We start from the raw sequence: 15528 nt of genomic DNA, 5'->3' as shown, positions 1-15528 counted from the left end.
GCCATTAATTCTTAATGTAAAGCAAAGCATGGTGGCGCACACTGTAACTCTAGCCCTGGGGTGGGAGTGGAGTGGACCCCAAGGGCTTACTGACTAGCTAGAAGATGTCTAGGTTCAGTGAGTGACCCTTTCTCAAAGACTCAGGTGAGCAATGTTAGAAGAAGACACTAGACATCAACTTATAGCTTCCATATGCATGCAAACACATACACGTGCACACATACCTATAGCACACATACATGCACCATACACATTCACAATAAACTTAGAAGTGTCATTTAGGAAAGAACACAGATTCTGCCATAATACTACCCAGATTTGAGTTCTGCCACTGATCTTATTAGGGTTTGTATTATCCACGTTCAGCCCTTGCTGAAAAGATGGGTGTAGCTCTTTTATGTTACCCATGTTTGGAGATTTTCATAGCATCTAAATTAGAAAGCTGTGGGTGGTACATAGACATGCTTCCATGACTTCTGGATTATTATCATTGAATTCTCAAGTGTTTGGCCTTTTAGTCAGGCAATGATGGAAAACAGAAGTTGACTAGTGAGGTGATATAGATTATTTAAGTTAATTAAATTTTTAATTTTCCATTACTTTGGCATAGGCTGCCTGAGGCAAGAACCACACATACATCTGAGCACTTTATATTGGGACTGAGAAGAGTATTTTCATTCCAAGCTGTCCCGAAACACAGCTTCTTACTCTGTCTTCAGAGTTTTTTAATTCATTAGATGTGAATCGTACCTTTGTTCTCTGTGAATGCTGTTTGAAATCACTGGGGATTTTACTTTCCAAATATGAAACCATTCTTCATATTTTTTACAATATTGATCTATGTACACATGAACACACACATATATATACACAGATGTGGAGAGAGAGAGAGAGAGAGAGAGAGAGAGAGAGAGAGAGAGAGAGAGAGAGAGAGAGAAGGGGGGAGGGAGAGGGAGAGGTACTATAGAAAAGAAAGCTAAAGGAACTCCTAAGCTCATCACTGGAAAGCAGCATTCCCATAGATGAGGAGCACACACAGCACAGACAGAATTCTGTATGCACACAAGCAGGTCCTGTAAGCATCAGAATCTTTCCACCCTCTCCTTTCTGTGTTCTGAACTCTTCTTAGCTTCAGAAACTCTATAATACCCAATGTCAAACATTTTTGAGGAAAGTAGAAAAGAAGTGAAATCAGGTCAGAGTCCTTCCTCTGGTTATTCTTGTGAGTGAAAATGTTGGTCAAATAAACTATCATAAAAGTGACTCTACTCAAGTCCCAGGCGATTTCAGCAATGTGACCAGGTTTTCTATAGGACACAAGCCAGTCATCAGAGCAAAGGACATGAAACAATTCTTTGAAGAAGGCAATTATTTTGTATTCTAGATGGATTTTTGTGTTGCCTCTTCCAGAATTCTTGATTTAAGGTGCTTGATTAACTAAGAATATTCCCATTTGATTTAAAGGCAGTACTACCAGAAATCAAGGGGCTGATTTAGGAGGATAACTGTAAATTCAGAGTCAACCTTGGCTACATAGTGAGTTCCAGGCCAGTTTGGGCAATGGAGCAAGACCTGGTCTCATCAAACAAACAGATAAATCTTATATGTGAAACTTAAGACTATGTCCTATTGGTTGAGAGTGGTGTTCTCACCCAAATAGTTCATATACGTCCTTCAAACAGCTTCTCTGAAAATGTTTCTGTGTGTAGCCAGCATTTGATTTGTAACCATTTGCTTGACTGAATAGGTGTGGCTGTTTGCACATAGTCTGATAGTTGAAATAGGTTTCTCGAGTGCTCTTTCTGAATTCCCTGTGTGCAAACACTGATTCTCAGTTCTCAGATCTACAAAATGAATGTTTTCTATCACTTCTTGTGTGGGTACTTGTTACAGTTCCCTATTCTCTCACTCCCCAGAAAGACAAATTGATGGTACAGTTCCAGTGACACATATGCCATGTGTCTCAGTGGCTGGAGAATAACCAAATGACTTTCTTGTCATGAAAGATTAATTTCAATTGTTAAACAAAGGAGTGGTGATCTTATTAGGAAGATAGTATTCTAACTACACCTATTACCCAGTGCTATGTCTCTGGAAATATAGTGAAAATTATATAGTACCAGATAGCACTATGTCAGCATTTTGAAGGTAACTGCACCCAGATATACATGTGAGAATAATTCAAATAATTGAATAATCTGAGCACTTGCTTAGGTTTTTAAAGCAGTTGTGTATTTCACACAGATGTGACTTGCTTTGTGAGAACAAGTTCAAAAGGGATGCAAGACACTCTAAACTTGGATGCATCTTGATATAATTGTACCTTCATGCCCATTATTTTACCACTAAACTCAGTTGTCTTGTTTTGTGCCAGGAATCATAGAAATATTCAGCAAAGTTACAAAGGAAAACATTATGCTCAAAGCCCAGGTCACCCTAACTGTCCAAGAAACATTAGTTTCCTACTCCCTCCTTAGGAATCCAACTGACACACTTTCTGACATCCAGGACTGTCAGGCCATCAAGACATCACAGGTGGGTCTGGCTGTTGTGTTGATCATAAACAACCTGGCCAAATGTCAACAGCAGACAATGCCACTAACCAAGATAGATGAGGACCTGTGAGCATAGACACAAACATCCAAGCACACTTAAAATCACAAATTTGACCAACCACATGCCCCTGATAGCTGGCATAGGTACAAATTCATTTTTAAAAACTTAGTTATAGCTAGAACTGCTTCCTTCATTTATTTTATTTGTTATTTTATATGTATATATGTTTGCCTGCATGTCTTTCTGTGTACTACTTGTGTGCCTGGTGCCCTTGGAAGAGGCTAGAAGAGAGCATTGGATTCCCTGGGACTAAAATTATAGGCATCTGTAAGCCTCCTCATGGCAGCTGGGAATTGAACCATGGTCCCCTGAGGAAGAGTCAGTGCTCTGAACCACTGAGTTATCTCCCCATCCACATGGGTCCTTCATTTAACCTTGTAAGCAACCCTTTAGTTGTTTATGATGAAACTACTCCCACTTCCAGTTATCATCAAATCTATAGAAGAACCCACTTCATTTAACCTGTCCCAACAGTATTTAACACACAGCCAAGTTTTATAAGAAGTCTTTTCTAACACCCTGTATTTGAGTGTGCTATCTCCATACTTGAAATGAACAAATACATGCAATTCTATTCAAATCAAACCATACCTGGTTTGTTAAGAAGTCTATGAGTGAAAACATATCTTGACTCCCATCACTTCCTGCCTCAAGAATCACACAACAAATGCTGGCCGGAGAGATGGCTCAGAAGTTAAGAGCACTTGCTGCTCTTGTAGATGTCTTGGGTTTGATCCCTAGCACCCACACAGATGTCAGTGCTCTAGGGGGATCTGATACCCTTTTCTTACCTCTGAAGGTACTACACACATGTGGGTGTGCAAACATGTATGCAAACAAAACACTCACACACATAAAAGTATGTTGGAAGCTCTGATAGTCTAGTATTAGTGTTGCTATTGAAATTTTTAGGAAACCATAGATGCCAAAGCCATACTCCCAGAGATCCTGACAAGTCTCAGTGCAATGTGGTCCTCAAGTAGTTCCATAGGACACTCTGGTGTTGCTGGGTTTTGCTTTTGCTGAAAGCATCATTTCCTCATGATAAGCCCTGAGGTGGAGAAGGAATTTCAGATGGGTGGTCAAAGGAATCTCACTTGCGTGTTTTGCTCTTGTCTGTCTCCAGGTGGCCCCTCAGAAGGCAAGCTGATCCCAGGAGATCAGATTGTAATGATTAATGATGAACCAGTCAGTGCTGCACCAAGAGAGCGGGTCATTGACCTGGTCAGGTAGGTGACATGCTCATTCACCTGTACTTCATTATGCCCTTTCACAAAGGCTGAAGCACAGTTCTTATGCCTTATCTGGAAAAGGACAACCTTTCTGTGGGCCAATGCAGCACAGAATCATGAGCCTACACATTCGTGTTATAGAAATGTCAGTGATGCTGACCTCTAATGAGAGAGGTTGGGGAGAAGAAAGAAGTTCGAACTTTTAATGACTCCTATTTCCAATACTATAGCCAAAGTTTGCATTTCATTTCCTTCCAGAATCACTAACACATTGATTTTTCTGTAATCAGGGAGATTAAAATGCAAGAGCTAAATATAGCATAAAGTGATGAGTAATTTTATATACATATTCCATGGATACACAAAAAGTTCACTGATTTTTTTCATACTTGCCTGAGTGATTCATTTTGAGATCACCAATTGAAACAAAAGCATAATTAGGTCACAACCAAGATGTAAAGTAACATGATTTTTTATTAGTTTAACTTTATTGCAGACACAGATTATTACATGATATTTTTAATTGGGTACCAGAAAGCACATTATATATGACTTTCTAAGTACTGGCCAAGCATCTTCTCTAAAGCCCACTGAGCTGTGCTTTCTCGGCGACTGAAGGGCAGAAGAAACCTTTAGAATTCATTCAGGTGAAACAAGATCTATTACATGAACAGATCCATTCTGTAGTGATGTCAAAGAATAAAGAGGTGTGATTGTGTAACATTTGTCTATTATAGACTGGTGCTACCAATCAGGAATAAAGTGGAAACTAAAGCTACCAGAACACTTTAAACTGAGGAAGAGGTCTCATAACATATATGCTCATTCAGAACAAAAACACCTCTACATTTGGGGAAAGTGTTAAGTATGTTGGAAATCTTTGGAAGAAACTTTTTTCCTCAAAACTTGTTTCGACTTTACAGTGAATTAATGGATGGTTAAGTGACCTGGAAGAACTTTGTAATGTGTAAGAAGATGGAGAAATAGAAAAAGAGGGGGTGTTCATTTTTAGAGTGGCCAACCATCCAACCCCCTCTCAGTCTTAGCATGAGCAAATAAAAGTCCATACACTAGGAAAATTCTGTTATTCCCCCCAAAAGTTGGTCATTAACATGATCTGGAAGTTTGTGTCCTCCTCAGATCCCAATCGTATTTTGCAGCCTAATATATATTGTAATAGCTTTAGGAGGTGAGGGCCTTTGGGAAAGTGATTAAATCATACAGGAGGAGCCTTTGGGAATGTGATTTGGCACCATTATAAGTATAAATGCAAAAGTACAACTCTCACCTCAAAGGGATAATAGTTTATTTATGGCCCAGGAACATGGATTTGTGTCACCTTCAATCCCATGCTCTAATGTGGAAGTGGTTTCATGAAGTTTTTGTAGTAACAGAAAAAAAGAAAGTCATAAATAATGACTTTCTCTGATAGAAACATCAGAGAAGCAGTTATAACCCAATGGGGGACACTCTGTTAGTGGCCTCAGATACTTTATTATGACTCTCTTAGCTTTTGGTTGATGGGAGTTAGTGTTCTACTAAGTTAATACATTCCAAAGATTTTTATCTGTTAGTCACAAAATGTTAGGTCTGACACAGAGATGGACAAGAAACGGCTATTTAAGAGGTTAAAGATAGACCAAGATAAATTGATATTTAACCGTAGATCTTCTGTTTCCCAACCTCTCCACAGATATTAAAGTTCTAATCAGCTAATCAGCCTTGCAGAAAGTCTACTTGGGGCAGGGATCTGGGGGTGGAGGTGATGGCTTCTTCCTGGCAACTTTCCTTCACATATGCCATTATAAAAGTTTTCTAGGCTACTTCTGCCATATGAGGATTCCAAAAGTTTTGGCATTTGAGGATAAAACCTTTACTAGATTATGAATCTGTTGTTGTCTTCCTGTTAGACTTCTGAGGCCATAGACCCATGAGCAACAAACTTCTATTATTTTTAAATTACTCTGTCTAAAGTATTTTTATAGTAGCCTTAAAGGACTGAAACCCTCTTCGTTAGTCTGGTCCAAATATAATGATACCTTTCAACCAGATGGATACTCCATACTTGTACTCATGGGGTATCCAGATCTCCAAAAAAAGTTCTTCCATGGGGATGGATACTGAAACTTGTGTCTCATTCACTCTGCATCGTTAGCAAGACCTGACCTGGGAATGAATGGTTCAAATCTTTCTGTGGACCAGAAAGGCAGAACTATGGAAAGGCTATTTTTAGAGCTTCTGGGTTGAGGCCATTTCAGATAGCTTATATCTTGGGATGCATGCGGTGTCAGCAGGGACATGCCTCATCTAGCTGAGCTTTATATCAGCTTGTGTCCTGGAGGGCTATCTTTATGTATAATGGCAGAAGTCCTATTTTGTTTTCCTCTGGGTACATACCTGTGTGGTTAGTCCTATTGATTTCTGTGCTTGCAGAAGGGTAGAAGAAATAATATATCTGTGTTTGGGTTTGCTGTGACTGGATTGCTGGCTGCAGGACAGAGATGGAGAAAAAGCTATCTAAAAGTGTGATCGCTTCCTTGCAATCTTACCTAGAGCATTTAGAAGGTTTTTCTTTTACCTCCAAGAAAGTTTTTTGTCTTACTCCTTGTTTAATGCACTGTCAATGAAAAATACATAGCTTTAAACACTATCTGACTTTATACGTAAAAGAATAAATAAACCAATTAAGAAAACAAGTGGCAGCAACAACTCCAAGTCCAAATTCAGGCTGTCACATAATTTCACAAAATCTGTGAGATAGCAGTGTGATTTTCTTTTTTTTCTTTAAAATAAAACATTTTAACAAGTTGGAATAAAGAAAAGTGAAGAATTTTTCATGACACATGAAAATCATATGAAATTCAAATTTCCGAGTCTGTAACTATAGTTTTATTGTAAAAATGGCCACACTCATTCATTTACATATTATCTAAGGATGCTTTCTCCCTAGCTGAGATGAATAGACATTATGTGGCAAACAAAGCCTATACTACTTTCTATCAGGCCCACCACAGAAAAATGGTGTCTGCTCTTATAGAATAACCTGATTGTATTTCATTTCTTTGGTTAAGCCAAATTTAGACTGAAGCCTTAAATAATATGCTGAGACTTTCTTCCATAATGCAGTTGTGATTCCTCTGAGATTCTCATGTGCTTGATAAGGAGATGGTGTTTTCAGTGCACTGAATGGGGAACCATGTGTGCCTTGCCTGTCTCTGTTATGCTGGGAAAGTTTGGGAAGATTTGTTGTAATAAACTTGGGACCATTTGAGGCTTATAATATTTTGTGTCAGGAGAAATCAAAGCAAAAGGATAACCCTTACACAAGAAGAGGATTGTGGGGAGATGGTTCAGAAGTATTAAAGCTCTTTCTGTGTGAACAACAAGCCTGATGATCAGAGTTTGAGTCCCTAGAATCTAAGTAAATGTTGGGTAGGCATGGTGGCCCATCTGTAATTCCAACACTTATAAAAAAGGTTACACACATTCCACATAGCAAACTAGCTAACTAAACAAGCCACAGGGATAAGCTCTTGTTTCAATCAGGAGACACCTTCTCAAAGAGTAAGTAGGAAAGTGATGAAGGAAGACCTGGGATGTTAACCTTGTGCCTTCACAAGCATGTGCACACATACACATACACACTATATACACACTCCTATTCACATGAAAAATAGCAGGGGAAAGAAGTGTAATAGTTTCTTACCTACTCAGTATTTCTAATTGATAGAAGTGTGAGACATATGTTTGAACAAATCATTCTTGGTTCTCTTCCCCCCCCCCTTTTTTTTCTCACCATGGAGTATTTTGTTCCGGAGCTTAATCTGGGTAACCAATGTGTAATACATCAGAACACATACATTTTTACCAACCAAGAAGCCATCAAATCCCCATCCATGTTTCCAGCTTCCTCACTTAAAATGAAAACAAAGTATTGACCAGGACTGGAGGCTCTGTGATGACTAAGATAGTCCTCTTCTTCGAGGATCTGAAACCTCTCATTTATTAACCTATTACCACACCATTCCACACATTCCAACTGTACCATAGGATTTCCAGTTAGAACAGCATTCTAAGACAGAAATCTGAAAAAACATTCCCAATTTCTCTGACCCTCATTTTCCCCAGAAAGCCAACAAGCCAGCCATTCTTCTGTGTATTTATTGAGCAATTTCAATTCACTGAGACTAGTCTATTTTTCTCCTGTCATTGACTTCAATTGTGTCCTGTTAAATCGTCCTTTCCTGGCCATTAACATTATCTGGGGCAGAACCCATAAACACTCTCACTTGGGAATGACCAATTTGTAGCTTTGACACTGTCATTTAAACTCCATCTCCTTTCTAGAAACAAGCTAAACTCAACTTGAGGAATTGAAGAGTAAGGGGTTGGATTTGAATTTACTAAACTACATCCTCCCATTTCTTAAACAATTATGTGCTCTAGTATAGATGGAAATGCATCCCTACAAGATCCCAAGATACACATATATGCTTGATCTCTACCCTGTGGTATTGTTAGTAGATGGTGGAACCATTAGAATGTGGGGCATCGTTTAGTTACTCTTCTTAACACTGGACATGAAGTGACTTAAAGAAAATGGTGTTTCTTTTGGCTTATGAATTGAGATGATATAGTCCATCATGATGAGGGATCTGAGGTGGTGGGGATGGTGTGTGGATCAGAAAGCAGAGCAGAGGCTTGACTGTGGGAGTTCAGTTGGATATCTCTTTTTCTCCATTTTATTCATTCCAGGATTCTAGCCCAGTAGATCAATCCACTCTTATTCCAGCTAGCCTCTCCTCTCTTAGTTAATTCCCTATGTAAATGCCCTCATAGACCCATCCCCAAACTATGTCTCACTGATACCCTAGGCATTTCTTCAACTTTACAACTTACCAAAAAATGCATCATTGTAGGCATTCTCTTGATTGGACTATTGGTACCCTTGTCCTGTTCTCTATTTGTTCCTCAGCCACTTTGAGGTAAATAGATTCCATTACACTATGCACTCCTGTCAGATGTACTATGTTGCCACAAACTCAAATCAACAGGGCTATCCAATCATTGGTTAAAGCCTCTGAAACTAAGAGACAAAATATATTGCCCCCTCTAAGTTGTCTTCCTTAGACATTTTGATAAAGCAACAGGAATCTGACAATCAAAATGAGAGAAATAAAAGCCTCTTTTTCCCCTCAGAAAGTACTTCCCCTCAGAAAGAAGGTCAGGTGGGAAATAAGAAAATTGATTTAATTTTATTTCACTACTCCTGGTAGAATCATGTCAGTAAAATGTGGTGCTCTTCTGACTACTCTTCATTTCTGGGCCCCTCTGCATTGTCCACACCTACATACTGCCTCTGCTATGAAGCTCAGATATGAAGATTTTAGTGGTAAAGAATAGGGTGCTTTCAGTTCGATTCCATTGGCCTACTTGCCTATTTTGTGCCAATACCAAGCTGTTTTCAGGACTATAGCTCTATAACAGAGCTTGAAGTCAGGGATGGTGACGCCTCCAGAAGTTCCTCTATTGTACAGGGTTGTTTTGGCTATCCTTGGTCTTTTGTTTCTCCATATAAAGTTGAGTATTGTTCTTTCAAGGTCTGTGAAGAATTGTGCTGGGATTTTGATGGGGATTGCATTGAATCTGTAGATTGCTTTTGGAAAGATTTGCATCTTTACTATGTTGATCCTGCCTATCAAAGAGCATGGGAGATATTTCCATTGTCTGACCTGAACAAGTGGAAGCTCCTGGCCCCCAGACTGATAGCTGGGAAACCAGCATGGAACTGCTCCAGACGCCATGAATGTGGGTGTCAGTGAGGAGGCCTCAGAAATCTATGGGGCCTCTTGTAGTAGATCAGTGCTTATTCCTAGCATAGGAATGGACTTTGAGAGCCCATTTCACATAGAGGGATACTCCCTCAGCCTAGACACATGGGGGAGGGCCTAGGCCCTATCCCAAAGGATATGACAGAACCTGAAGACCCCCCATGAAAGACCTCACTCTCCCTGTGGAGCAGAAATGGTATGGGATAGGTAGGGTGTTAGTGGAGGGCAGGGTAGGAGGGGTAGGATGGGGAGGGAGAGGGAACTGGGATTGACATATAAAACAATCTTGTTTCTAATTTAAATAAAAAATGGAGGAAAAAAGAATAAGGGTGCTGATAGTGCCATCCTACATTATGGTACCATCCTTTCTTTGGTGGTCTGAATTCGGTTTTCTCTCTCTCTCTCTCTCTCTCTCTCCCTCTCTCTCTCTCTCTCTCTCTCTCTCTCCTTATCTTTCTCTCTCAACCAGATCATCTGAATAAGACCAAAAAACTCCCCTCCCAACAAGATAGGTACTTGAGAAAACACACAGTCACAGAAGACACCCAATACTAGATAGCACCACAGTGTCTCTTCCATTCTTTCCCAATTTCTCATAAAAACTGAGGAAGTATAAGCAAAGATGTTGAGCAGGTGGATGGAAGTTATCAGAGTCTATTTTCCTTCCTCTTTGGAACTTATAGGGGTTCCCATTCACTTAGTGTCATTTTCTAAAGTAGTACACTTATCCCTTTGCATATATGCCATGGATATGTGAGAGAGAAGCAGTTCTAATGTGGAAGGAAGTTTCATCTGGATTATAAGTTCTATGAGATAAAATACATTACCACTGCACAATGCCTAGTTCCTGTGATGTGTTTGATAGTGTATTTGATTTTTTTTAAAAAGCACCCTTTAAAAATTGTAGACTTGCGTGGATCCCACCAAGTTATATAGCTCAAAATTCTGCTAATATTTGGATAGTAGCTATTGATTACATGCCTCAGAAAACAATTTTTCATTCATTTATGAAGTATTTCTTCCCATGTTTGTGCTCTATATAATATACAGACCCAGATAGTGGTAATGCAGGGATCAAGGGAATAAACCCGAGCCTATTAGTGCACTTGCAATCTAGAGTACTATGAGCAATGACTTCAATTAAAGTTGTTAATTAAGACAGACAAGCCCCCACACTGAACACATAAAAGAAAGGTCATTTGAAAGGAATTCTCCCAGTGGCTAAAAGCCAGGGATTCTGGATAAAATTGAAGCAGTAAACATGTGATCCTAAAACATTTTGCCTTTTAATCACCAGACAATAAATTTATCATTATAAAAGAAATGAGAGCCTGGTCTCCAGAACGAGTGCCAGGATAGGCTCCAAAGCTACACAGAGAAACCCTGTCTCAAAAAAAAAAAACAAAAAAAGTAATGGGATACTTTATTTTAGCAAAATAAATTCAAGTATGATGACACAATGATGGCTTATACCTTAAAACTCATTAGACCAAAATTTTGAAGCAGTGGATTTCCTAATAATGAAAGTGTTCATGCATTACAAAACTTCCCTGTGCCTTCCCATAAGTTTAGTTATCCATCTACCATAATGTGTACTGACCTAAAAGTTTAGCCCCTAAAAATAATCCCCTTTTTACTGGTCTCCTCAGCCAGTATGTGGATTAATGCCTGTATCTTACACAAGATAAATCCCCCTTCTGTTTAATAAAATATCCCATTTTCTTAGCTACTAAGGAAATTCTGGAAAACACTCATCATTTTAATAACACTATAAAATTCTCTCCTTAAGTATTGGCATCTATTTGCTTGTCTAAGTGGTTTAGTTTTGTTTTGTTCTCCCCACCCCCCATGGAAGCACTTATTTATGGATTAATTTTTGGTTTCCAGATACAGTCTTTTCTTTGTGGATTATTTTCAATATCATTTGGCTACTCTATTATAGACATTTATTATTTTCTTCCTAAGAAAATGGAAGAGTTTCTTGGAGACCAATTTACTGCTATAGTAACCACATTTCTTTTTTTTTCCATGTTGTCTCAAGAAGTGCTATAATTGCTGCACTGAAATTAGATGAGTGCCATTCGTTTTATAGTTTTCTGAGTTGTTAATGCTAACTTATACTTTATAGTCATGGAGGAGACAAATCTTTAAAGAATCCATACCCTTTACAAATTACTATATCCTTCCTTAAAGAAGTCTACATGGAGGTCATTGTCTTTGACTTTTTACAATTAAAAACAACTTTAAAACATTTCCTACATTTTGTTTTTAAAGAGTACATATTGTAATTGCTCATAGTATTGTGACTCATGCTTCATTCTCCCAAAGAAGGCCAAGCCAATTAAATTTATTGGACTTTAACAGTTATTAAGTGCTGATATGTACATCATGTAAGGCACTGAACTTGTATAGATACAGAAGGCATGATCGCTGCCCTCCTGGTGGAGATTTCAAATTGGTTTGATTGTATTTATGACTGCAAAAAGGTAGAAACGTTTTGTGGAGAAGTTAAAAGATCAGGTTGAGGAAAGGTGTTCTGGAGGTGAAGAGTAGTCATCAACATTGAGTGAAAGGGAAGGTGTGTGCATTGATGAAGGTTGTAAAATCACTTCCCTTTGTTCCTGAAACCCTCAAACTCTTCTGATGAACACTTTTTTTCTAACCTGCTGGTACAAATTTATTACCCAGGAGGCTGTCTTGAAGCACAACCTCAAAATTTGCCCTTCAAGACAGTGTTGTAAAACTACTATCTTAACTCAGACCTGATACACTAGTCTTTTTGCATTACACATTCACTTTAGAGCCCGAAAAATGCTGTAGACTTCTCTGTCCACCCAGGAAAACTTATAGAATATATCACAACCCTGAACTCCAATCCCAGTTTTAAAAATTAGGCATCAGATTTGGAAAATGCTTTCCCTCTTCCTTCCCCATCTGTAATACGAGAAGGTAACACTGAAAAGACAAACACAGGGCAACTTAGTTCTCTAACACAGCTGTAGAAGAAGAGAAATGCCAATCTCAAAATAAGAAAACGAAAGGCTGAATTAGGGTACATATCCCTGTTTCCACCAGCCTCTGTAAGAAGGCAGCTAACTAGTCCTTCATCTGCTTTATTTCATTTGATATCTTAACTGTTCCTGCTGCTCTATAGTTATGACCATTTAGCTACAGAAGGCAACTTAGATCTCTATCACATTCACTGTTTCTAAACTATTACCCCAAGATTGGAAATAAAGCCCATGGGCAGTAGGGTTAATTTAATAAGAAAATTAACTTTAATGCAAAGAATAATAATGATAGTTCCCTAGCCAGGAATTAGTGAGGTGACTGAATAAGAGGGCTTCTGATGGTTTTCCATCAGTAGTGGTCATCCACAACCAGAAATACTTTTATGGGAGCTTTGGAATACAGACAGGGATTGTAAAACTATAGTGGAGCCCTGGATTAAAGAGGAAGAATGTTTTTAGATAGATGTACTCATGCCTATATAGCTAGATAGCTTGTTGGCCATGGGTAGCTACTGATCAGGAAATATCCATGCTCTCCTATGGATTTAGTTAAAGTTTTGTATGTTTGGCCTTGGTCCTTCCACTAGTACCACCTTTGAAGGGACTTAGGAGTTATGTATAAACATGCCTTGGATGACAGACCTGCTAACCCCAGTCCTGTGAGTTATTCTAGCCCCTCTCAGAATAGTTGGGAGTCATTTTTGTCATCTAAGGACATGTCCCATGGCTTTTTAAGAACTATCCCACTAACCTAGTTGGATACCTCATACAAGTCCCATCAGCTATGGAAACTCAGCTATGGATGACCCATTTCTAAATGCCAGCCCAACTGACCAAGATCCTGGGGACAATAAGTTCACCCTGGGTCTTGATAGGACCCAACTGTTCAAAGATCCTTATTAATGGGAATGCTATGGATCATACTGAAGCAGACAAATGATGTAGTTTCAGGGCCACTTGGCTGTCATCCCAGAGGTAATCCAGCTAGCCTGAGAACCAACAAGAAAAGGTTTTAGTTACTGAAGCCAGTCTAAAAATGAGAAGAAGTATTTGCTCATTCAAATGCACAGACACCAACCCAAGACTATAAGAATCATAAAGAATCAGGCAAACATTCACCATCACAGAAAACTAATGAAGCTCTCCATAGCAACCCCCAGGAAATGGAATTCTCTGGCCTGCATGAAAATGAATTCCAAATAGTCATCTTGCAGGATCTTAATGAGATGCAAGCAGTCACAAACAAACAACTAAATGACACTAGGAAAATGATGCAAGAACAAAATTGGAAGTTTAATACACAAATATTTCATCAAAAAGTATGAAACAAGTGAGCCTGGTTGTACATACCTGTAACCCCAGGATTGAAGAGGTGGATACAGAAGCATCAGGAGTTCCAAGAAAACCTGAGTTTTATATTAAGTTTGAGGCCTACTTGGGATACAGTATACACTGCCTCAAAAAGAAAAAAAAGGAATGAAAACATGAAACAGAAATCTTGGGGTTGATATAACAGCACAGCTGTGCAGAAGAACAAGCAAACTTGAAAATAAGTTGTTCCAAATAGGAGTTAAAAGAAACATGAGAAAATAAAAGAGGGTAAAGGAAGCATTTGTGGCCTGTAGAATATCCTAAATTCAATAAAAATATATATTATGGAAATATTAGAAGAAAGCAAGATGAGAAAACTAATTATTGGTTGATAATTAATTTAATGAATATGAAACCCCCAAATCTGGGGAAGGATATAGAAATCTGAATTCCAGCCACTCAAAGGACTACAAGCAAGGTCAGCCTAAAGAAGCCTACTCTGAGATGCATTTGAATGAGAATACCAGAAGGCAAATCAAAGAAGTCTGAAAGCAAATGCGTAAGAGCAGTTTGACATATCCAACGAAATTTCTGATCCTACTAGTAAGTTAGTTGGTCATTAGCCACCTTGCAGGCCCGTAGGGAATAGACACTGTATTGTGTGTGCTAAAAGAAAAGCTGTCAAGCAAGAATACAATATCCATCAAAGTTCTCTTTCAGAAATGAAGGAGTAATAAAACTAGTCACGGATAAACAAAAGCTAAGGGAGTTTATTCCCTCCAGGCCTGTCTTAAGACATTACATAAAAGGATTCTCAGTTAAACTTCATGAAAATATATGAAAGTAGGAACTGTACCAGTAAAGGTTAAAAACAGAAATAAATTCTAATTTAGAATATACTGTAATGACTCTGTCTAAATAACTTTTAACTACAAAATTTAAAATACAAAAAATAGCTAATCAAAAAATAAAAGCATCAAGCTGGACATGGTAGCATATTTCTTTAATCCCAGCAGGGAGGCAGAGGCAGGTAGATATCTGAGTTCAAGGCCAGCCTGGTCTACAAAGCAAGGTCCAGGACACTAAGGATTACACAGAGAACCCCTGTCTCAAAAAAGAAAAAATAAAATAAAAGCATTAAAAACAAGTGTATCCATAATAATTTGCTATTGGATCACAACATTATAAAAGATGTAAGGTTTGATATAAGTAGCAGAAAAATTGTGGGTACTGAGAGAAGCCAAGGTGTGTTTTATGAGGTTGAAGTCAAGTATCTGTTTGAAATAAGCTATTATAATTGCAAACCTTCTGACTACATCAGAGTAAAAGCTTCTAGCAAATATAGAAAGAGTAAAGGGACAGAAATAAAACCATACAATCACAAAGCATCAGCAAATCAAAAGCAATGTCAGGAATAGAGGAACAATGGAACAAAAGGACCATAAAAGAGTCTAAAAACAATGAAGGGATTGGCAATAATAATTCCTTACCAATCAGTAATGAGTGTACATGCAAAGAGTTTAAGTT

General features: G+C 38.4%; 1 protein-coding gene across 1 annotated transcript in view; it reads left to right on the top strand.

The window, feature by feature from the left end:
- Positions 1-15528, top strand: part of Frmpd4 (FERM and PDZ domain containing 4) — a 240555-nt gene that overhangs the window by 100207 nt on the left and 124820 nt on the right. The window contains exon 3 of the mRNA XM_027431846.2: positions 3743-3845. Within this exon, the coding sequence (XP_027287647.2) occupies positions 3743-3845 (103 nt within the window). The remainder of the gene's footprint in view (positions 1-3742; positions 3846-15528) is intronic.

The sequence above is a fragment of the Cricetulus griseus genome, chromosome X (genome assembly GCF_003668045.3).
Source record: "Cricetulus griseus strain 17A/GY chromosome X, alternate assembly CriGri-PICRH-1.0, whole genome shotgun sequence".
Classification (NCBI taxonomy): Eukaryota; Metazoa; Chordata; class Mammalia; order Rodentia; family Cricetidae; genus Cricetulus; species Cricetulus griseus.
The sequence above is the reverse complement of the archived record's forward strand: the minus strand, read 5'-3'. Positions and strand labels throughout refer to the sequence as shown.